The sequence below is a fragment of the Argiope bruennichi genome, chromosome 4 (assembly GCF_947563725.1).
Source record: "Argiope bruennichi chromosome 4, qqArgBrue1.1, whole genome shotgun sequence".
NCBI classification, from domain to species: domain Eukaryota; kingdom Metazoa; phylum Arthropoda; class Arachnida; order Araneae; family Araneidae; genus Argiope; species Argiope bruennichi.
The window spans coordinates 8,618,697-8,642,466 of NC_079154.1; the positions used below are offsets into that span (position 1 = coordinate 8,618,697).

General features: G+C 28.7%; 2 protein-coding genes across 2 annotated transcripts in view; one reads left to right on the forward strand and one right to left on the reverse strand.

Annotated features, from left to right (window-relative positions):
- Positions 1–8,438, forward strand: part of LOC129965727 (ATP-binding cassette sub-family A member 2-like) — a 67,452-nt gene extending 59,014 nt beyond the window's left edge. Inside the window, exons 21-24 of the mRNA XM_056079852.1 lie at positions 1,935–2,122; positions 3,839–4,012; positions 5,543–5,765; positions 5,924–8,438. Coding sequence (XP_055935827.1) covers positions 1,935–2,122; positions 3,839–4,012; positions 5,543–5,765; positions 5,924–6,076 — 738 coding nt within the window. The 3' untranslated portion in view covers positions 6,077–8,438. The remainder of the gene's footprint in view (positions 1–1,934; positions 2,123–3,838; positions 4,013–5,542; positions 5,766–5,923) is intronic.
- A 5,486-nt stretch (positions 8,439–13,924) lies between these two features.
- Positions 13,925–22,291, reverse strand: LOC129966096 (C-factor-like). Its single transcript, XM_056080473.1, has 5 exons — positions 21,988–22,291; positions 20,837–20,888; positions 20,445–20,632; positions 18,760–18,909; positions 13,925–14,434 (listed from the first exon to the last, which is right to left on the reverse strand). Exons 1-5 carry the CDS (start codon positions 22,117–22,119, stop codon positions 14,210–14,212), a joined length of 747 nt encoding a protein of 248 aa, XP_055936448.1. The 5' UTR covers positions 22,120–22,291; the 3' UTR covers positions 13,925–14,209.
- Between the last annotated feature and the right edge of the window lie 1,479 nt (positions 22,292–23,770).

Genomic DNA, 23,770 nt, shown 5'->3' on the forward strand with positions numbered 1-23,770 from the left:
CTCACGCGTCACAACCGTTTTTACTGAGCGGACTTCATTCATGCATGCATTTCATTCACTCATCCACAGATCGTAATTTAGACCTGAATCAGAGAATGATCACCCCTGATCCAGTACCCCCAGTTGTATTTACTCTCGACATGGAGGAATTTGTGACCACGACAGATTTATACGCGCACACGCGCGGAGTCTTCAACCGCTGGGGTTCGAACTCGCCACCCAAGGGATGCGAATCCAACGCCCTACCAACCAGGCTATCCCGGTCTGAGGGAGGTAAATTCATTTTGTCACTAGATATAAAGAAAAGAAAGTTCCATCTCTCTCCGCCATTTCTTTCTCTGATTTCAAAAATAAAAGAAGAGGTAAAAAAGAATGAAACTACTGCGAGTCATATAACTTTAACTAGGAATTATAAAGCTGTTTAAAAAGTTCAAACTGTTGGTTGGAAATGACTTTTCAAATTTTAACTTCCAAACAATAGCAGCTACCGAAATTTTTTAACTAAAGTTGCTCATTGGAATAACTCAATAATTTGTGAAAATTGATTTATCATTCTATCTTCAATCGCAAGGGAATTTCAAGGAAATGAAAACATCAAATCCCTTGGAGTTAGATAATACATCTGTAAACTAGGATTGTTAGAAAATAAAAGATTCCGTGCTTCGATTTTCACTAGTGGGAAACAAGTAATTAAATTTTTAAAGTTCTTATAACGATTTCCAAAAAGAAAAAAAAAAAAAGAAAGAAAAAAAAAACAGAAAACAAACGTTTTTTAGATTAGATTGTAATTCTTTAATTTTGAGACTCATTATAATTTATTTTGCAATACAGGTAATGAAGAAGTTAATTGTTAATTCTTACTTGCAAAATAAAATTTAAAAATAAAGAAACAAAAATATTAGAAATAATAAATAAATATTTTAGAATCATTTAATGATTTGGATGATAATAAATCACTTAACTAATATTCAGTTTTTATCATGTGAGAACATGTTGTTGTTTTGATTTGAGGTTTTGAAGCCACAAAATGCACAGGCAGAAAATTGGCGATTTATCTCCTTCGAGGCATCATTTTTTCTCTTTTAGGATATTAGAATATGATAAAGAAGGTTGTCACATATGGAGACTTATCGCCAACAAAAAGTTACAATTTTGCGCGAATGCCCGCCATGTACCTGATTCTCCTGTCTGGAAAATAAAGGGTACGGTCGTAAGAAATTATCACCCGAAGAAGCACAAAGAGGAAAATGGGAATGAAAGCGAAAACAGCGGGATGAAGTATCAAAAGTTATATATATTAAATTTTCAATTTTTCTAGCTGCAAAAAAAGTTTTGGAGTTCGAACAATTTTTAGATGGGGGGGGGGGGAAACACCCCATCGTTTTCTAGATATTGGTGCATGCATAATCCAATAGTCAAGCTGTTTAAAACTGGTTTAAATTGGCTTTTCACGAAAAAAATCTCGCCTCGAGAAAAAAAAAAAATTGATTGATTTTGAGATGGTCAAAAAACATCATTTTTCTAAATGTTGCGAAATATGAGTTATGTGGGAACATGATGTTTCCCTATCGGATGGATGCCACAAAATTAAGGTTCTAAAATGATAATTTAAAATTTGTGGTAATAGATTTCAATTTTTTTAAAAAAAATTACCCTGTTTAAAAAATATGTTTTCGTTCTGCATGCACATTTTTTTTGTGCAAGCAAATAACACGGATGTTTTTAAGATTTAAAATAGCCAAAATATTTAAAAAGCGAGACATTTGAATAAGATTTAGTTTATCGTATTGTCAAAAAAAAAAAAAAAAAAAAAAAAAATCGTTTCCTGTCGTGTAAAAATTGGCACAAAATCTGACTACTTACTTTGAACAATATAAACGACCTATGCGACTGATTATTTTATTTTCGTTTCAAATCATTCTTTTCTTTCGCAGTTTCAATCCCACATTGGTTACTGTCCGGAGATGAATCCTCTCATGGATGATTTAACGGGCAGGGAGACGCTTTTACTGTACGGTCAGTTGAGAGGTTTATTCGGTTTTGAATTGCATAACAGGGTTCAAGAACTGATTCAAAGCATCGGATTGATAAATTGTGCTGATGTGCCCACTCAATTTTACAGGTATGTGGACTGAAATACGTCCCATTTTCTGATTTAATCTTTAATATTTTTGGATGCATACGAGCTGATTAAACACACAAATTTTTGGTATATGTGAAAAAGAAAAAAAAAACTTTAAAATACAATGAAAAAGCATGAACAGAAATTTAACCAAAACTAACCTTAAAAGATTTACGTTTACGTTACTGAGATATTATAACCCATCCGGCCTTTTACAAAAAAACAATAATTTCATAGCTAGAAGTAATTCAACCAATAAAGCTATATATAAAATTTAGATAATTTTAGAAAAAAGAAAATGAAACGATAAAAAGGAGTATGTAATTACAAAAGTATATGTAAGCAAAATATAAGAACGCATCATTCAGATAAATAAAGAGAATAAAATAATGAATATATAAAAGAAATGAAATTAGTAATAACTAAATAAGTAAGAGTAAATAATAATAATATTAAATTATAATAAAATTAAAGAATATAATATAATGAAAAGATAACGCATAAAATTAAACAATAAATAAGTTAAAGCAAAGGAATAAAGGAAGCGTTACAAAGATTAGCAAGTTATTATATTTTAAAGAACCCATGAGAACTCATGAAGGTTCGATTCGCAATATATTGGCAAATTTACAAACACCAATGTTGGAGACAATATTCTTGATCGACAAAAGATTGGGAATCCCATTAAAACGTCGAGTTCTCTCTCTATTGTACCAGGAGTGAGGTCGCGATTTTCTGTCACTTTCCAAATATGAGGGCAATCAGATGAGAAAATATTACCCGCAGAACTTGCTACTTTCTCATGTAAAGAAAGTATTGTAAGCATTAAAAAAAATTCAAAATCGAGATTTTGACGAATCTCCTTGGTTTCGAAAAACCCATTTTTGGAGTTATGCCTGGATAGGATGCACAGATAACTGAAAAAACATTTTTACTTAGATGGCTGAAATCTGATTTATGTTCTTTTCAGCAAATTTGGAAATTTCTATCAAATTTTGAGTAAAATCTGTTCAGAGGATGTTTGTCTGTCCGTCTGTTCGGATACAAACTAACACGTTAACTATAAAACGAAGAGAGCTGATGGATAAAATTCGGTACATACAGATTTAACCTCCATATTGTAGACACTCACGAAATTTTGAGCCATATCCTACCAGGGGTTGAATGTCTGTCGGTCTGTACTTACAGAAACTTGTAAGCGCGAATACTCAAAAACGCAGTGATTTAAATATATCAAATTTGGTGTGCGATTTTGTGACTTAGGTGTGTGTCTAATTTTGGTGTTACAATTGGCTAGGAAAAAATGTATTTCAAACACAAACTCGTCGTTATTAGGGAGAATGCGAGAAAGTTTTGTGGAGACCACCCCCGCTGATTTATTTAGAATAATATAAAGACTATCCTTTGAAAAAGAAAGAAAGAAACGATAATAATGGTTGAAATTGTTATCAAAGTTATTAAGATTTGAATATAATTAAAATTGTTTTCTACAGTACAGTATTTAATTTTATTAAAAATAGTAAAAACAACAACTATTTCACTCTCTAAAACAGAAAATACAGAAGGGGAGGACAGAGAGTAGAAAGTTTTTGTATTCATCTTCAGAAAATTCTAACTTAAACATTTAACTTTTCTTTTTTCAAACACAATTCTGCATTGTATTCTTTATCAAAGTTTTATTTTCTGGAAATTAAAATTTTTGGAAATTTGCCGCAGTGGAGGAGATAAAAGAAAACTTTCCGTGGCCACTGCTCTTATCGGATCACCACCTTTGATTCTACTGGACGAACCTTCTTTAGGAGCGAACCCGGAATCCCGCCGACAAATATGGAAAGTTCTTACTAGAGAGAAGAAAAGAACAGGAGCGACCGTTCTATTTGCAACTCAAAAGTAAATGCTTACAGTTATTATTTCTTTCTACAAAATGAATTAAGTAATTAGACTTAGTCGCAGACCCTATTAGCGCACACATATATTGTATGATATTCTCATTATATAATGTTATCAAATATTGAATGGTATAATATAATATCATTTAATATTGTGCAACATACTGTGCTATTTGAAGAATTAAGAGTCAACTAAAGAAATGAATAAACATAAAACGCTAACATACGTGGGACAAGAAATCGCTCTTATTACTTGTCGAATCGCAAAATTCACATTTTCCAAATTCAAAATTTTATTTTATATTCACAGTAGTATAATTAATCTTTAAATGATATATTTGCTCTAAAACAAAATTTAAGAAACAAAGGCATACAACATTTGTTATTATCAGTCGCGATATTTTTAATATTTCGAGAAATTAAGTCTGGCAATGTCCTATTCACTATCATCCACTAATATTTTCAGTATTATTTTATTTTGCAGTTGGCAGTGTATTTGCGCGGAAACGCGGATTTCAACATTTTTGGAATCGAATTTTACTTCTCTTGCGATTAATTAAATTTCTTTTATTCAATGATTCTATAATATTTTTAATATTTCAAGCACATTTTTTTTTGTATAAATTTATTCATTTTCCCCGTTTATTTAATCCTATTCAGTTTATTCTTCGGTGTTTACGTTGAACAGAATTTGCCATTTTATAAATTCAGCTTTTTTTTGTTCCAAGCTTATGTACTTCCTTCTGTTAGTGGATCAGTATTTATTTTAACCGATTTTAGTAATAATTTGTTATTCGAATGTTCGTGAACATTATGGGCAGAGAAGAGCCGACAGTAAGGAAACAAAGCTTTAAATTATATTATACATTATATCTAAAGTGCACAGCAAATAATTAGTTCTTTCTATTTCTTTTGCCTCTTCCAATTTGCATGAGATTGTCTATTATAACTTTCTCTAGTTAACTTATACAGTTATAACTGAAATATTGTTAACAGGAGGATTACAGTCCTTCTAGATAATCATATATCCTATTAATTTTATAAACTTTTATAGATATTGCAACTTCATCTCTGATCAATCTACATATATAAAATGAGATTGTAGAACTAAAACTAAATGAATGATTAAAAATAGTAAAATTAAAAAGCTAAAAAATTTAAACAGTAAAATATTTCATATAACAAATTCCAAAGCCCAAAAATCAAATGCATAAACAAAGGAATAAAAAGGATACTCTATGGACAGTTCCTGGTTTTTGTATAAGCTGCACAAGCTTTAACTTAGGAGGATCCCCATTTTCTTAGGATCTGTCCATAAAATATCGCAGTGATCAAGTCTGAATCCGGCACTGTCCATGGAGGAGAAATATAAAAAAGGAAGGTAAAACCCTTTTTCCCTAACAATTTGAAAATGGGAGAAATATTTTCTTTATTCTCACTTATAATTTCATTTTAAAGAGATTGTTTCAAAATATTATTCGACATTTTTTTTAATGGTCAAGATGAAAAAAAATTTTTTTTTTAATTGCAGCATCGAGGAAGGCGAAGTTCTCTCTAACAGACTGGCCATAATGGTCAACGGTCGTTTCCGTTGCCTTGGATCAACTGAGCAGCTCAAATCTAAAAGTGGCCAAGGATATATTGTAACCATTAAAATTAGTAAAGAGCACCAATCTAATGCTGAAACAGTAAATGCATTAAAAAATCATATGCAGAACAACTTAAAGAGTGTATCTTTGACGGATGATTATCAGGTAAGAGGAAATTACAAGTTATTCTTAAATATTTTCCTGCATTCACTTTGTTTTGAACAAAAGTTTTTTTAAGTCTATTAGACAGAGCAAAAAGTGTTTTAAAGTTTCATTTCAGAAATTAAACAGATATTTTGATTTAAATTTTTATTATTTTTCAGCGAAAGCTTCAGTACCAAGTAATGAATCCATCCATGACAATTGGCCATCTGTTCAAATTCATGTCGGATGTGAAAACACAGTTTGAATTAGAAGATTTTTCGATAGGTGCCATCTCTCTGGAACAAATATTTACTGCATGTTCTAGAATATAAACATTTTTCAATGCACAAATATGTCATTGAAGAACTTTTTTTTCACAGATGATGAATATGTTTCAATTACTTTACTTTTTGCATTAATATTCTATGAATGTATTTCTCAGGTAGCACAGAATGTTGTTCAATATTGTACAATCTTATGTGATATATGTTAATATCGTACAATATATGTATGTTGTTATGATTGAGAACTAAGATCATAATAATATTTGTTTCATAAAATATTCAATCATTATTGACAAATATAGTGCGATTAAATCTTAATATAGCAATACTACAGATTTTTTTTATTCTTTATATTTACCTTTTCTATCTTGCAAAGAAATTTTTACAAATGGTAGCCAAAATATTTATTGATCACTAGTTGCTATAACTCACAACTTTGCCAGCTTCTATTTGTTCCATTCGTAAGAAAACTGAAACTTTCTAAGTCGTAGAATTTTTATATTTAATCCCATAACACGTTTTATTTTAACCTTCAATAATTACTACTCTAAAGAACCCAAATAAAAACACTTTAAATGTCAGCGTTTGGACTAAATATGTAAACATTTCTTTGAATTCCTCCTCTAGAATCTGGCCACATATAAATGAGGCATTGACACCACAAAATGGTTATAGGTAGTCTGAGGTATCTGGTACCACGTGCTCACCAACTGGTCATGCAATTCCCTCACATTGAGAGGGGGTTGCATGGCAGCGCGAATTGGTTTTCCAGGTGGGACCACAAATGCTGTATGGGATTAATGTCAGGTAAATTTTGAGGCGAAGACAGGACTTGAAAGTCATTGGAATGTTCCTCGAACCACTCCCTGATGATTCGACTGTTATGACATGGTGCATTATCCTTTTGGTAAACACCATCTCCCGGCGGAATCACTATTGTCATGAATGGGTGAACCTGATATGCAACGATGTTCAAGTAGCGCACAGACGTCAAGGATTGTCCTATGGAGATTATGGATCCTAATGTGCTCCATGGAAACATTGACCACACCATAATACCTACGACACGGGCTTGTCCCCGTCCAACTATGCATTCAGGAGCCAGGGTTTCCTCTGGAAATCGGCGTATTCGCACACGCCCGTCGATCAGATGGATCAGTAAACGAGATTCTTTTGGACAAATTCCGATGTTTCTTGGCCCATTGCATACGCAGCTAGCGGTGATGTGCCATCAGTGCAGGGATATGCATCAGCCTCCGGCTGTGTAGGCCCATAGCAATGTACACTAAACAGTGCGTCGAGAAACATTGTCTGGGTTGCAACTATTGTAGCTGGTGGTCAATCTCAGATCTCTTCTGCAATCATTGCGCAGTAGACGGCACACCGCTGGTCGGCGACTTGTCGTTTCACCATCCATACACCAGTTTCGATATGTGCTCACAAAAATTGCACGTGAACAGCCCACTAAACGCGAATGTTTCTGATATTAATGTTCTTAGTCATTGAGTCATAACAATTTGACTTTTATCGAAGTCTGGTAAATCTGCTGTTTTTCCCATTTTTCGCTAATCGAGCTATGTTTGGAAAGACAATGCATAGTCGTTTTATATACTCCGACATCAGCTGCGCAAGCGCAGTGGTTTTGTTCCTGGGCGAGCCCATTATTATAGATTGAGGGTGGTCATAATGTAATGGCTCTTCAGTGTGAAAAGGCACAATTTCAAAGAAAGACAACTTTAAGACCTTTTAACTCATGTACTTCATAATTTCGTTTTTCTCCCTAAAGAATTAATTTCGGTATATTGTGCATAAAAAATATGCAAAACTGAAATGTAAAAGTCACTTTAAAAAAAAAATAAAACAGTTAAAAAAAGATCACAAAACTTTTCTTATCATTTAATCTAAATAGTATTTATTAATAAGATCGAACCTTTTTTTTTTAAATGATACGATATTACATTTTTTTTAGAATTATAAAATAACATAAAGCTTGAAAATGATAATTAATTAGAAATATTAATAGCATAATATTCCAAAATTAATTCAAATATTTCGTGGAAGTTAAATGTACATTTAACTTCCACGTTCCTTATATTTAAATGAGTGTGCAAAGTGCAATTGCACAGCCTTTATAATTAAATGAAAGCACAAAATAAATATCTTTCAAAACAAATCTTAAGAGTTCAGGGTCCACTAAAATTGTGGGGTCCATAGAAAGTGCACACTTTTGCTGATTCACTAATCCAGGGTGCATAGTGAGAAAGTGCTGCAAAAATTAAGTACTTTACCAAGTTTTATGCACTCAAATTTTAAGCACTTTTGCCAAAAAAAAAAAAAAAAAAAGCATCTTTGTACATGTACGCAATGTAAACCTGCATATTTTCTAATCCTAGGTTATTTTCTGTTTTATAATAACGCATAATTTTTAAAAATTAATTTTAAATGTACATTCTTTAAATTTTAATATTTATTTCTGTATTTGTATAATAATTGCTCAATGTAAAACAAATAATGTCTATTGTAAAACAAATAATGTCTTGTTAGTTAAAAAAAAAAAAAGGATAATAAAAATAAAAAAATAAATACCAAATATTTAAGTCACCTTTTGTAAGATTACCAATAAAGATGTTTGATATTTTTCAATATTTTATAAACAAAGTACTAGCTTATTTAGATGGATACATCTAAATAAGCTAGTACTTTGGATGCTAGTACTAGTAAGCAGATGGAATATCTGAAAATGTCGCCATTGATGTAGAAGCATATCATGATTGAAGTTTGTATTTGATTTTTATATGTGCAACAACAAATAAGATTCGACATAGCTAGGATAGAAAGTGTAAATTTCCTCCTGCATTAACTCGCTTCATTTAGAAATTTTAGCCCTATTAAGCTAAGAACTAAGCATTCCGGAATGGCTTACCATTATAAGACTGGCAAAACTACCACAAAAATGGATGACCATGCTCTAAATAAGTTTTTAAAAATCGTTTTTCTTAAAAGAATAGGATAGCAGCGTTCAGAAATGTTCATACTATAAAAAAATGTCTTATTACTTCTAATTTCTAAGGTTCTTAGTAAATAATTATTTTTTAAAAATGTTTATGATATATGACTATATTCGGAATGATTTTCTTTTTTTGAAAAACGTTTAAATATAGTTATATTTTGAATATTTGCATAAAAAAATTAAAAAAAAAAAAAAAACATCTATGAAACCAAATTATATTAGTTAAATGGCATTTTTTTTTTTTTTCTAAAGTGAGATATAAAGCAAAAATCTTATAGTTTAGAAGTTTATCCAATGTTTTATTTAAAATTTTGCAGATAGCTAAAGAAATATATAATTTAGTTTCTGAACTGGAAAATAAACTATATTTTTATTCATTTTTTTAAATATTGGAGTTCAAATGATTAATAACACGAAATTTTCAACTTTTTTTACATTATGAAGCACTGAAACAACTATAAAATATTTCTAAATGAATAGATTACTTATTCTTTATTTCTATTTCAGCAGCTGCAGAACATATTGAAAAATTATTATTCCAAATACGAACAAAAATTATGTATTAATTTTTAGTCATCAGGGTTTTTTTTTTGTAAGAAAATTTTATAAAAGATTAGGATTTAAGGAAATAGCATTAAAATGTATGTAAAAGCAAGTATAAAAATCAGTATAATTCCTAAAAAATGGACTTAGAAACGGAGTTCTAATGGTTTTCCTATGAATTTATTCAATGAACGATTTTTAAAACTTTAAATTAAAGCAAAGAAAGTATTTCTTCTTTCTTTTATCATGATGTTAACTGAGTTAAATAACATGACTCAACGGTTTGAAGAAGCAATGATATTGTTTTGAATTTCATTATAATACAAATCCTTGTTACAATACTAATCCTTGATGTGCAAAACTAATTTTTCAAAAATTACTAAACTAAAGGGGTAAAAAAAATAATTTAAACCAAATTGATATAATTGAAAAGATAATTTTTTAAACCTTTAAATTGGTGTAAAAATTTTTTGTGCGATTAATATGCTATCATTTTGTAGCAAAAACACGTTGCAATTCTATTTTTATTTTTGCAATTAAAATTCTATTGAAAATTTTGAAAAATCCGCCCGTAGTTGCCTCAAATGTACAAAAAGTAACTTTCCAAATTTCATGGTCCTAACTCCAATGGTTTATGGCATTGTTCAGTCAATCAGGATAAATCTCCATACGTAAAAAATTGGGGGAAAATTCTAAAAGTTATAAAAAGAAAAGAAACAAAAAGGAAAAAGCGTTATAAAATAATAGAACTTAAACCCTGAGGAATAAAAGTTTTGAAAAACTTTTTTTTTTATTTCTTTAAAAATTTTAAGTACGAGAACTAGCAGTTTTTTTCCCCTTTGTAAAAATTAAAATGTGGCGAGATTGGTCAAGCAAATAATAATTTTCAAATGATGGGCACATTTAAAAAGCACATCGTGAAAGAAATCATTATCACTGAAAACTTACAGCTTCAAGTTAAAATCTCATCATACTCGATTTTATGAGATAAGACTCACTTCATTATACACCGCAATTAATTACAATTCAGCATAACACATTAAAATCCCTCCAATAAAGTCGTTCAAAAGATTGCTCCAAATCGACATATTAATGAGAATGATGATCGAATGTATAACATACTGAAGAGTTTTCACTGCAAGTGTTTTTACAGCAGCTACTACCATGTTCGAAATATCTCTTTTGAGCACCGAATTCATCCTGATGTATTCTTATTTTCCGTTGGTCGAACCAATTGGCATATTCTTTTTTAACAACACATAAAAGGCTACACATATATTTAAAAGGCATAACTTAAATAAATTCTTCAATATCTCAAAGAATAAGTTTTTTTTAGTGTTCGAGAAATTTAAAAAAAAATGAGATTTTTTGTGCTACAAGTATGGCACAATATGTATTTCGTCCTGTCCCTTCCTGATAACTATTTCAGTATTTCAAGAAACAACAATAGGCATTGTTGAAGAAAGAGGAGGCGAAAAAAAAAAAAAAAAAAAAAAAAAAAGGCTCATTAAGCACTATCTTAATATGTGTTGGAACCCATGGAACTCTTTGTCTGAATTCTTCCCTTTTCTTTGTTTTCTTTCTTGATGCATATGATAAACAAGCTTTTACGATTATGCTTTCGAATTATGGTATTCAACGTATAAAGAAACAAAAAGTTTTATTTGCACTTCTCCAGAAAAGTAAGCACTTTTAAGGTGCTTAAAAATGGTTTTCAAATTTAAGCACTTTTCATGACGCTAAGTAACCTGTAATCCGATTCTGCTTCCTCTTAATAATTCAGAGAGCTATTGAAATTTTTTAAATTCTGGACTTAATAAGTAATGCTGCAATGTTTTTCACAAAATTCATGTAAAATTTCACAATGATCCTAATAAGTTCAGTATGTTTCAATCAAGCTATTTTCAAACACTCACCATCGATATTCAACACAGCAAGTCAAGCATTTATAAATTAATGATTGTCACTAAAAAGAAAACAATATCTCAATGTAACAGACATAGCTATTTAAATTACTTCAATCATTCTGTGCCATAAAGAAAAAAAAAAATGTCTTTCTGAATGAATGGCATTTAACATTTTATCTTCTAAATTATTTTATAATTAAAGAAAAGAGAGTAAAAATTTAAACATTTCAATTAAAAAGAAAAGACCATTCATTGAAAATAAAATGTTTCTAGTTTCTCAGTTAAAAAAAACAAAGCATCATATATGTTTTTATGAAAAAGAAACAAAATTGTAAAAAAATATTTTTGGGTAATTTATAGTTGTCAATTAGAAAAATACCAAATTTCAATTTTGACTCTAAAAATCAGTGTGGTTAAAAATGCACAGGACTGTTGGAAATGTTCATTTTACAATCTGCCAAAATTTTTTTTTCTTCTTAAGAGAATTATGGATTAAATCTATTGAAGTTAAGACTAAAAGATTATTGAAAACTGTTTTGTTTTGAAGAGCGAAATTAAGTGTTTCACAGATTCTTTGCCTAGGTTATTAATTTAAATTTTTTCAATAATTCTTGAATAAATTAAATGTAGGTTTTCTTAGACAGAGGAAATTGTGAGGATGCATTTTTGTTGTATTGTTAACTGCAGTTCTAACATCACTATAAGTGCAACAGTCATTTGCAAGCTCAAATCTTCAAAGTAAATAGGAGATCAATCATACTTTCTAATTAAAAATGTCTCCCCATACCCAATTCACTGGAAGAAAATCAACTTATATAAATAAGAATAATACTAACATTAAATACACTCTGCACATTTTAATTTATTCATCATTTATCAAGAATGACTTTTCTGAAGTGAATTTTGATAAATGAATGGATTAGTAGTTAAGTACTGACATAAGTTTGCATCCTGTATTGCTGTTTTTGTTAACTGATTGGCTTTCTCATTTCCTGAATTTTCCGTATGAGTTTCAATTCATATAACATGTATTTTAGGATGATCTAGCAAGATTTTAAAAAAAAATTTCTAACTGCTGGGTACCTCATTTTTGGATTAGATACTGCCATGCTATTTGCAGGAATTATTAATATCGTACAACTATTCCAGTACAATAGTTTACTGCTTCTAGCAAAGCTGCAAGTTCTGCTTTGTATTAAGTGCATTGCTTGGCCTGCTTTGCTAAATGCTTTGGAGATAGCACATTGGTGTACCAATGTGCTATTCTACAAAATACAGAATATTGCTCCCATACTAAACTCCATGGATCATTCCTGTATATTTTAAGATAAAAAATGGATGAATGAATATTTGACCAAAATTTGGTTTGGTAGAGAAATTTCGAACAGCAATTTTTCTCTAAATCATTTGATTTAATTATGATTACAATGGCAGGAATGAAATTTCTTAGAGCCTATATAAGACTATTAGGTGACCTTCATACTGGAGTTGCAGATGCAATTCAAAAGATACCTGTAGTGGAGACTAATAGTTTCTGTATTCAAGACAATTTTTTTAGGCATTTTTAAAGATGGTGATGTTTACACTACTGCTGCATGGGCAAGTATACATTCAATTAACGACTTTATATCTTCTTTTGTTGATGTTCCAATTGTTTCCAAAGATTTTACAAAAATTTTGAAGTTTGTGGACATTATCTGCCTGTCTTTAATATGGTCTGTCCAGCTAAGTTTCTCATCTAAATATAACCAAAGATATTTAAAGGATTTTGCTCATTTTGTAGATTTGTTTCCTGATTAATTCTAAGACTTCTATGTTGTTTTTTCAAGGGAATATAAAAAAGAATTTTCTATGAGAATTAAGAGTTTATGGTAGTTCAACCATGTTTAAATAATATGTTAATAAATCCTGCATTGCAGTTGAAAGCTCTAATCTAATACTGGAAATATTACAGTCATTAGCAAATGCTTGGAGGTTAATATTAGATGACTAATCATGTTGGAGGATTTTTTTCCAACCACAAATTTTCAAATTCCACAAAGCTTGACTTTTATATGAACCCTAAAGACACTCTTGTTTCTGTTCTGGTGTGGTGCTCCTCTGAGGTGTTAAAAGAGTAACTTTCCTATTTTACAACAAACCACGAAAGAATCTGATATTGCCAAGGGATTTAATTTTATCTAAATTGCTAAAGTTTTCTTGGTGTTGAATGTTGAATTACATTCAACATGAGAAATTTGTTCTTTTTAAACATATCTTGTTATTACATTTATGATGTATTTTTGGATATTTTACAAAAATGATAAAAAGTAATAGCTTTTATTCAATTTACTGGAATAAAGTTTTTGTAAATGCTTTATAATTCAATGAAAATGCTTTATAATTCAATGAATATTTTTCAGAAAATGAAAATTTATTGAAATAAAAACAAGATACTGCATTTTTCACCTTTTTTAATTTAAAGTCAACAATTTTAATAATAATAATAACAAAATAAGAATTGTAAATTCCATTTGGTTCAGGAAACTCTGAACAAGCTTTAATAAAAAATATAACAAAAATATAAAATTCTAACACCTATTATCTAAAGTAAAATAATCATTCATTGTGGTAAAATCAGACAATTATAATATTACAATAGGAAATTTAAAAAAAAGCAGAATATATAGAAGAATAATTTCTTAAAAAAGATATGATTTTTCACAGCTTTATAAAAATAAATCACCATGGAATAACTTTTCCATCATAATTAAACATAAGGCCACAGTGCTTCTCATTTGCCTGCAGAATAGTATTCAGCATCCCACTGACACTTGTAGGTGGGGTAATCAAACCATTTTTACCTCCCATATCAGTTTGCACCCAACCAGGATGCAGAAGAAAGCATAAAATTCCATGAGGCTTCAGATCAACAGACAAAGATTTTGTAACCATATTTAGAGCAGCCTGATGAGGGGAAAAGAAATTGCATTAATTTTAAGATTAAAGATGGTTATTAATTAAAATGAGAGACAAATAATTATAACAAGAAAAAAAAAAATTCAACAGGAATATCGACCTTTTGACTTTCTTGTGTATTGACCAATATTTTGCAATAAAATGAGATGGGTGTATACATTTTTTATATCTATTCTTAGATTATTTGAATCCAAAATGTAATGTAAATTTACAATTTTGGCAATAAGATCATATAACAAGTTGCTGAATTTTTGGGCATTCGCATGCACATACTGTTGATATGGTCATTCCTTTGAGAGATATGATCCAAAATTTTGATAAAAACATTAGAGCTATGACTGCAGTCATTATTTCATTTATCCAGCTTTTGAGATGTCAAAGAACATTTCATCATGATAAAATCTTTTATGAATATGAATATATGCTGAAACTTTGCACATATTTAACTTTTCTATAAGACTGGGAACAAAGATTTATACGATTATTATTATTTCCATATTCCTTATATAGATGCCAGAATGATTATTTGTATTTTGCTCTTAATAATAATTTTGACATTATAATGAGTTTAGGTCATAAATGATTTTTTTAAGACCAAAAAGTTAAAATAGTTATGAAAATATAATGAATTTAATTTAACATCTTATTACAAACTATAATGAATCTGAAGACTTAACTTAAAGCCTAGAGATCATTAAAATCTTTTAAATATGTAAAAAGACATAAAATAACTAGTAAGAAAAAATCAAAATCTTATCAATCAGCAAAAAACAATGTACAATATATATATATTTATTTAATATTAAACTGGTAGAAGCAGAGCACAGGCTTGACGACATTGAAGACACATGTTATATTTTTAATTCTCTTTAATATCCATCTCGGGAAAGCAATCTATTTACAAGGAGATGCAGTGCAGCACAAAAGCAGAAGTAAGAAAGAAGGCAAAAAGGGCCGAAATAAATGATCACTAGCCTTATATAACATAGGATTTCTGGCCATGCGCCAATGGAATGTTTTGATCTCTGATAAGGGTAAATAAAGTATCACTTTCATTTAATATGCAGTATTGATGGCGCATTAGTTTTATAGAGGAATTAATTAAACCAAAAGTGGAATTGGATTACAAAATAAGAGAATATTTTTAGAATGAAGTTACTATGGGCTAAACTAAGATAAAATCTTGGAAATTAATTAAATTGAAATCAGAATTACAATGTCATTACATATCATCATATATATTGCCAGTAAAATGTTTTAACTAGAATCGATTGCAGATATCAGGTATTAGGCAACAGCACGTTGTAAGTTACTTAAACACTCTGGAGTCATGGGTAAGTCTAGCTTGCTCATCATGGAGGGCATAAAGAGTTAAAACTCCCTGAGATGAATCAGGTGAACCAAGAATATCAGGTGCTTTTATCTCATAGGGGGTCATCCAAGGAAAATGATCATGTGGTAAAGGTATATACATTGCACACAAGAGCAAAAATATAGTGCAATAATAGAGCTATTATAACATTCCACTATTAAGGATTATTTGTTTCCACTAAACTCTTTCTCACTAAGCGAATAATTTTTTTCATAATACTTTGAAAAATAATTAATTCCTAATGCTAAAAAACAAAATAATATATATTTTTATAGTATTTTAGCCTTGTATCACATGCGAGTTCACTTAATGATATAAAATAAATATAATTAGGTTCACAATTTTTCAAGCTTTCTATAAATACTGAGCACTTCTGCTAGCAGGAGAGCATCTGTGTACTGGTAAAGTTCTCAAATGCTCTTTTAATTTGTATAACCAAAGTGACTGCATACAAATAGTATCACTGTTGAAATTAAACTGAGTAAGCACATTAAAAAATTATTCTTTCGAAAGAAAAATTGTAGTTGATAAATTAAATAAAAAGAAATAATGGAAGGCATCATTATGTTTAAACAGATAATGCATGTCCACATGCAAAAAATGAACCAATGCATCAAGGAATTGATATGAGTCAATAAATTTCAAATAATCAAGAGTAAATGCTAAAATTTTCATATTTGATAGATATTATGCTTATATTCTTGGTAAAGATCAAAGGCAAATGTTTTAAGAGAAGGTGCATCATGCCATAATTAGCCAAATTCTGAATGATAATAGGAATAAAAGCCTTTTTTTATTAACAATTTACAAAGCTGATGTGCCAAACCAAAGACATGGTTAGAAACATGAGGATAATTTTGGACATAAATCAAAACTGCATTAAAAAACTTGCAACAAAATGTACAAAAAAAAAAAAAAAAAAAAAAAGATTGCAAGAGATATTTTAATTTCTTATTTCATTTCCCATAGAAGTTGTAACTAATTTCTTTGTGCTCATAAGAAAAAATCTTTCAATAATGTGTTCTCTTGCCTATAATACAAGATGTTATTCTCATGATCAACAACTATAAAAGTGAAGCTGACTTGAACATATTTTTTGATAGCAAAATAGATTGAGTGGTTGGAAAATGTGAAATATTTTTTAGTGTAAACATCCTAATCAGCATATACAGTGTATCCATATTCACCACATTTATCAAAGTGGTTTAAATCTGAGACAAAGGACAGAGTTAGTCAATTGTTAGAGTTTGTCGTGTAAACAGATTTATTGATATAAATATAACATTTCTTGCAAAGTAAATCTATACACAATTTATTCAAAAAATGATTCACATTCATTTTATATTTTAAAAACTGATTGCGATTTCTAACTGCAAAATAGTGATCCTCATAGAAAAATAAATTTACTTTACATTTATTCAGTTTACCAATATACAATGCGTAAATGAATTTATCAGCAAATTTAAAAACATTTACTATCAAATTGTTTTTTTTCCAAACATGTATTATTTTATTTTATTGCTGGGAAATACAACATAAATCATATTTAAAAAGTGTTTACATAAAAGCATTTTAGACATTTTGTATGTGTTAGATCTCTCAAGGTAAAGCACTACTAATACAGTGAATTGAAAATATTAGCAACTCCAGCATCATGGCAAGCTCAATTAAGTTTACTTGTTCTTGAGATTAGAGGAGAATCGTTCCCTTGAGGAATTTAAACATGTACTTCTGCTACATACATCATAAACTCTCAATATCTTCACTCCTTATTTCAGGAAATTAATTTCGTTATGTCATCTTCCTCTATGATGTTACCAATAATTTTGAATCTGCATACTTCATTAATTATCTGTATCTCCCTTATATCAATTGCAATGTGCATTTCTATTTTGTAATTTCTCTTCAGGATATTTTTTTCCTTCACCTCTCTGATTTAAAGGATTGGAGAACAGAACTTAAAAACATACAAAAGGAAAAAAAAAAAAAAAAAAAAAAAAAAACATTGCTAACTTTAATTAATTGACACAATGCAATCAATTGAATTAGCAATGCTTCCCTCCTTCACTTGGCAGTTTGTGTTATAATCTTCCCCATTCTCAATATTTTTGCCTGCTGCTTCAAATTGCTCTTGCAGAAAGTGTTCTCATTTCAGCACTCTATACTATTAAAATCAATCTGAATATAAAGGAAAATCCAACAATTTTAAAAATAAGAAGAGTTTTAGAAACAAAATTGCACTCTTATTTCAGTTTTTTTTTATATCATAAAACAGAAAACCTCTCTGAATTAGTGATTTTCTTTGGGGACAAAATCAAAATTTAAAACTTTAATGAAGAATACAGAAAAAAATTCACAAGTGAGTCAATTTCAATAAACAATCAACAGTGTATTAAAATAACAGCATAAAAAGACATATGTATAATCTTTATAAACCATTAAATCATAAAACATAAGCATATGCACATAATTTATAGGACTGGGGCTCTTTATTTTCCAATTAAAGAACCCCAGTCATTAATGTATATTGCTTCTACAGCTAGAATTTAGCAATTCTAGACTGTGAAATCATCAATCAAATAGACCAATATGGGAATTCAAATTAGATAAAACATGCTTTTTGAACAATTTTACAGACATAATTTTTTTCTTTACTGAGAATATTTCCAAAATAGACAAATACGATGCTATGGAATAGAATTTGAGGACTAGATAAGGTTAATTAGCCATGTGGGTAGTTATGAAGAAATCAAACATTTAGAAAGTATAAAAATTTCAAGAATACATATCAGATTTTTGTGTAGCTATTATATCAATTTACTAACACAAATTTGACAAAATTTCAAGCTATTTCAAATAACACAATACTATACTAAAGATATAAATAAATACGCAAGCACATAAATTTTAAATAAGTCATATAAATTTATATATAGTATACCTTGCTTGTTCGATAGGAGTAGCTACCACCACTTGTGTTATCATCAATTGAACCCATTTTTGATGTTATGTTGACAATAGCAGCACGAGAACATGACAAACTGTTATCATCAGCTTTTGAAGCAGCAGTTTTCAAGAGGGGCAACAGTTCCTGAAAATACAATGAGTTATTCTGATTTTAAGACAAGAAACAGGACAAATGTTAATCATTTTAAAAGGAAAATGAGAGAAAAAAAATTCAATTAAGTATATATATATATATAAAGATTTTACATCTGGAAAGTTTACAAAGGAAGGGGACTTTATTTGGAAAACAGTTTATGTTAAATCATTATTTTTCATCTAAAGAACTAAATAAATAGGCATCTACTTTTTTTTATTTAAAAAAAATTTAATGTTCATATACAAATTTAATAAGTTATCATTTAGATAAATATATTTATGGGATACTATATAAATAAATATAAAAGACATGCCTTTGAATTAATACAAAAATATGTTTATAGTGGAATTAAGTAAACAGTATAAACAAAAAAATTGGTTTGAGTTTTCACAATATTGCATAAAAATATGAATTTTCAGATAAATAATTTTTCAAAAAAATATTTATGTTTTTTTAATATCATTTGTCACATGTTAAATCATTGTATCACTATGTATTCAAGCAGTAAGAAGAGTTATCAAATAATAGAAAAAAAAAAATCCCTTAATCAAAAGCATTTGAGGACACTTCTTGGAAGAAGTACTAGTAAATTTCATATTATCAAATCTTTATATATTAATTTTTGAGTTAAATTCATTTGAGTATATATTTGAGGATTCCCAAAGAAAAAATTCCAATAAAAAAAATCTTTAAAATTTTGTAAAAAGCATTATGCTTTTTTACCCTCTTTTTGTATTTGCAACTATTTCAGAAATGAAAGCTTTAATACAGTTAAATATAGATGAAATTCTTATTGTTAATTTTACTGAAAATACATTCATTTAATTTGATGACTAGTTTCCCTTACATGCACAAAATTGGAAATTTGGGGAGAGGGATTTACTTCCATTTTATTATTTCTTAAAAAATCTAAATTTATTCAAAATCCTAAAAATACTTTTTTTCTAAACTTGAACAATCATTGAACAACTTCTGTAAATTAAAATGCGATATTTAATATGAAAATATACGACTTTATTTTTTGCAGGGAAGAGTGGTAGAAGTGGAGGTGATAAAAGGCTGTTTTCCTCCTTTTCCACTTCAAAAGAAAGTAGTATGGTAATTCGTACAGAAGTACAATTTAGGAAACCTCTTTTGCTTTCAATCATTGAAATTAATTTACATTCATTTCAATTTGAATTGACAAAATTTAATGTTTTCCATCAGTAAGGCTTTAAAATAAAATAAATCACATCTGAGTAATATCCCCATCAAGAAATATTATCATTGGATATCGACACTTATTGAATATTGCCAACATTCAAACTCTGGGACAAATGAGAACTTCCGAATGAAATGGCATCTGAAATTTATAAAGTAATCGGAACTTACTCTTATTTAATTTTTGGACTAATTCATATGCAAAATTGAAAAAAAAAAAAAAAAAAAAAAAAAAATTATATAATAAAACTATTTATTGTTACATAAAAATCTATAGATATAAAATAAGTGGATACTTAAAAATTTAAAAATAAAAAACTTACTTTGCTTAAAAGAAGCGGGCTAACAGTATTCACTTCAAAATTTTCCATCATAGCTTCTTTTGTTACATTATCTAAGTTTGCACGAATTGCTATACCAGCATTATTTATAAGCAAATTTAAGCCAACAGCACCTATTTCTTGTTCCAACTGTTTTCTAATTTCAGGAAAACTTTTATCATCCTTGATATCTTTAAATTAAAAGAATATCTTAGATTGTAGATACTACACAGAGTCAACATAATTAATTAGACATCAAATATAGTAAATACATATATATATTATTTAATAAAGGAGAATTAAAAAATAACTACATTAACTAAATCTAATAGAATAAATATGATTTTTAAAAATAGTTAAAATAATTCAACCACAAATTAGTAATTAAATTTTACCCATCTGGAGCACTTTCACTGTTGTATTAGACTTAGCTATTTGCTGCAGGTCCTGTATAAAAGAAAATTATTTAAAGTAAATATTCAGTCCTAAAATCACGAGCAGAAAAATAGAATTTTGATATTTATTGAAATTAATGAACTATCACATTTATGCAAAACAAATGATTTTTGTTAATAGAAATGTAAATATAACAAACAATGAAACTTACAAGAATTCAAAAGGCAGAAAATAAAATTTAGCACAGAAAAAAAATAAAAAATTCTAAGATTTGTAATGGAGCAAAAGTAAATAAAATAAAATAAATAAATAATTAAAAAAAATAAAATTGATCCAATCTTAATTGATATGGCTACTTATAGCTTTTTACATTCTCCCATCCAAGAAAGACATAGTGTATTTAGACTACAAAATAAATATTATGAAATTAAATAGCATTCATTTTATATAAAATTTGCCTATTAGTGGTACCTAAAATTATTTTCTATGGAGCTATAAATTACTTATGTTTTAATTAATTTAGAAGCAGGATCTTATGATGTCTGTTTAACAGTAACAGAGCCAGCTCAATTGTCATAAATCAGAGGTATGATAACCAAATATATTGGTCATACAGGAGAAATGCACATAGCAGCAAATATCACCAAGGTATTAACTTTTTTTAAGGCAACCAGCAGTCAAATGTTTTAATATTTCAATATAGATATATATATATATATATATATATATATATATATATATATATATATATATATATATATATATATATATATATATATATATATATATATATATATATATTAGTTAAGTGAGTTTTGATAGGTTTCACTGCATTTTTTTCCAACTTAGCGAGTAACCTATTACAGGATTCTTTTTTTTTTCTATACATTTTCCTTTATACAAATGCATGGGCATTAATTTCTTAAAAATATATTTCTGCCCCATTGACTATCGTCCACAACACCAATTACATACACAATATAAAAAAAATGAAGCTTATTTGGTGATTAGTATAAATTAAATTTTCGCAATCTGATCATAATTGCAATTTCGTAAGCGCATATTAAATCGCTAGAAGATTGCAAAAGTAAATATTAAAATCATAGCATGAAAAAATAATTCGGAAGAAGAAAATTTAATTTACACTTACATCGGCTTTACTAGGATCACGGCAAGTAGCAAAAACGTAATTTGGAGGGGAAGGAAGGTTTATTAATTGTTTAACAAACTCGAGACCTAAACCGCGGTTGGCGCCGGTAACAAGCACACTAGCAATTCGCATATCGAACTTTTAATTTGAACAGTTGTAATGGTAAGTAATAAATGAGATTTTCTATTCTACTCCTTGCTTTCTATTTAAGACACAATCTGCTAAACTAATAATCAGATTAATCTAAGGCTATTAGAGGATATAATCACTTATAAACAAAACTACAGAAACAAAAACAGAAGAAAAAAACTAACACTAGTTACAGTTACAGATAAATAAGTTTTTCAACTAATAACAACAAATATTAGTAAACGATTATTATGATTTTGAATAAAATATTTTATCAATGCTTAATGAAATACAATAAAATTTGCAATTTACTTTGGCTAAAGAGATATAAAATTATTTGAATATTAATTGAATTTTAAATCAAAATGGTTACGCTCTAGAGCTAAACCGAGCTGCAATTAAAAACAATGTCTCAATGAAATAGAAAGAAGTTTTATTTTTAAAATCTTGTTTTATTTCTTATAACTGATTTTCAAATCATGCTTTTTTTAAAATATTGATAGCACTGACATTAATGTGAACTCGCACAGATATACCCTAGGTCTTATTGTTTCGGAAAATTACTACATAGCAGTGATCAACATCTCCTTAGGCCAGAACTTACAGAAAGGAGGGGGGGGGGAGGACTTGGTATAATCACTTTTTTCCTATTCATTACAAAGACATGGCATTTATTTTCTATAGTCTTCCTTTTTGAGGAATAACATTGAGCTCAAACATGTCAAACTCATGTTTTGTTAAAAATTTTATTGCTGAACAACTTAATGTAATATATGGAACAGAATATAATTATATTTTTCATTATTCAAGATTATTAATTGTTATATTATGATTATTAACTACAAATTGTTACAATTACAAAAATAACTACAAATTATTTAATATTTGCTTTATCGCAAATGGGAAAGTTGGTTATTCTTTCTTTTAAAAGTTAAAGATCCATTATTTATTATTTTGGTATTTTACACCTGTTCCACAACAACTTATTTGTACAAGATACTACACATCTTGTTGAGATTTTGACTATGGTGTTAGTCGAAATCGCGTGAAGGCACAATTAAAACAGGATCGAAATCCGAAATTCGGACACAGCAAGCGGTAGTAATAATCCGTAGTGGTGTAATGGTAAGATCTCGCCTTCGGAATTGAGGATTTAAGGTTCGAAACTCTATTGCAGCAAGCATACCCACCCTATATGTGATTTCGGGCTTTTTAAGTTCGTGATTGATAAGAGATCCTTTGATGCAAAGCACTTTAGAGTGTAAGTTATGACTCGTGTGTTGTTATCTGATCATCTTTTAAAATTGGGAACTAAAAATCGTCTCACAGGAAAACTTCATTTTGTTTCAAAATCGGACGTTAAAATAATTAATTAATCCGCTCTCCCTTTTAAAACGATTTTGCTTCATAAAGGCATGATTCTTGAGTATTTTATTATTGATAAAAAATAATCTTTCGATCGCTTTTATTAGCCCAAAATATTCATAGATATTATTAAGATATTTTAGCGATACAACAAACCAATCACAATATTGAAAATAGTGTGGACATATAGAAAAATATTTTTCGCTTAGAGATTCGGGATTATGGATCGATATTACCTTCGTTCTAGCCAATATTCGAAATAACGTTGTTCAGCAGTTTTTTTTTTTTT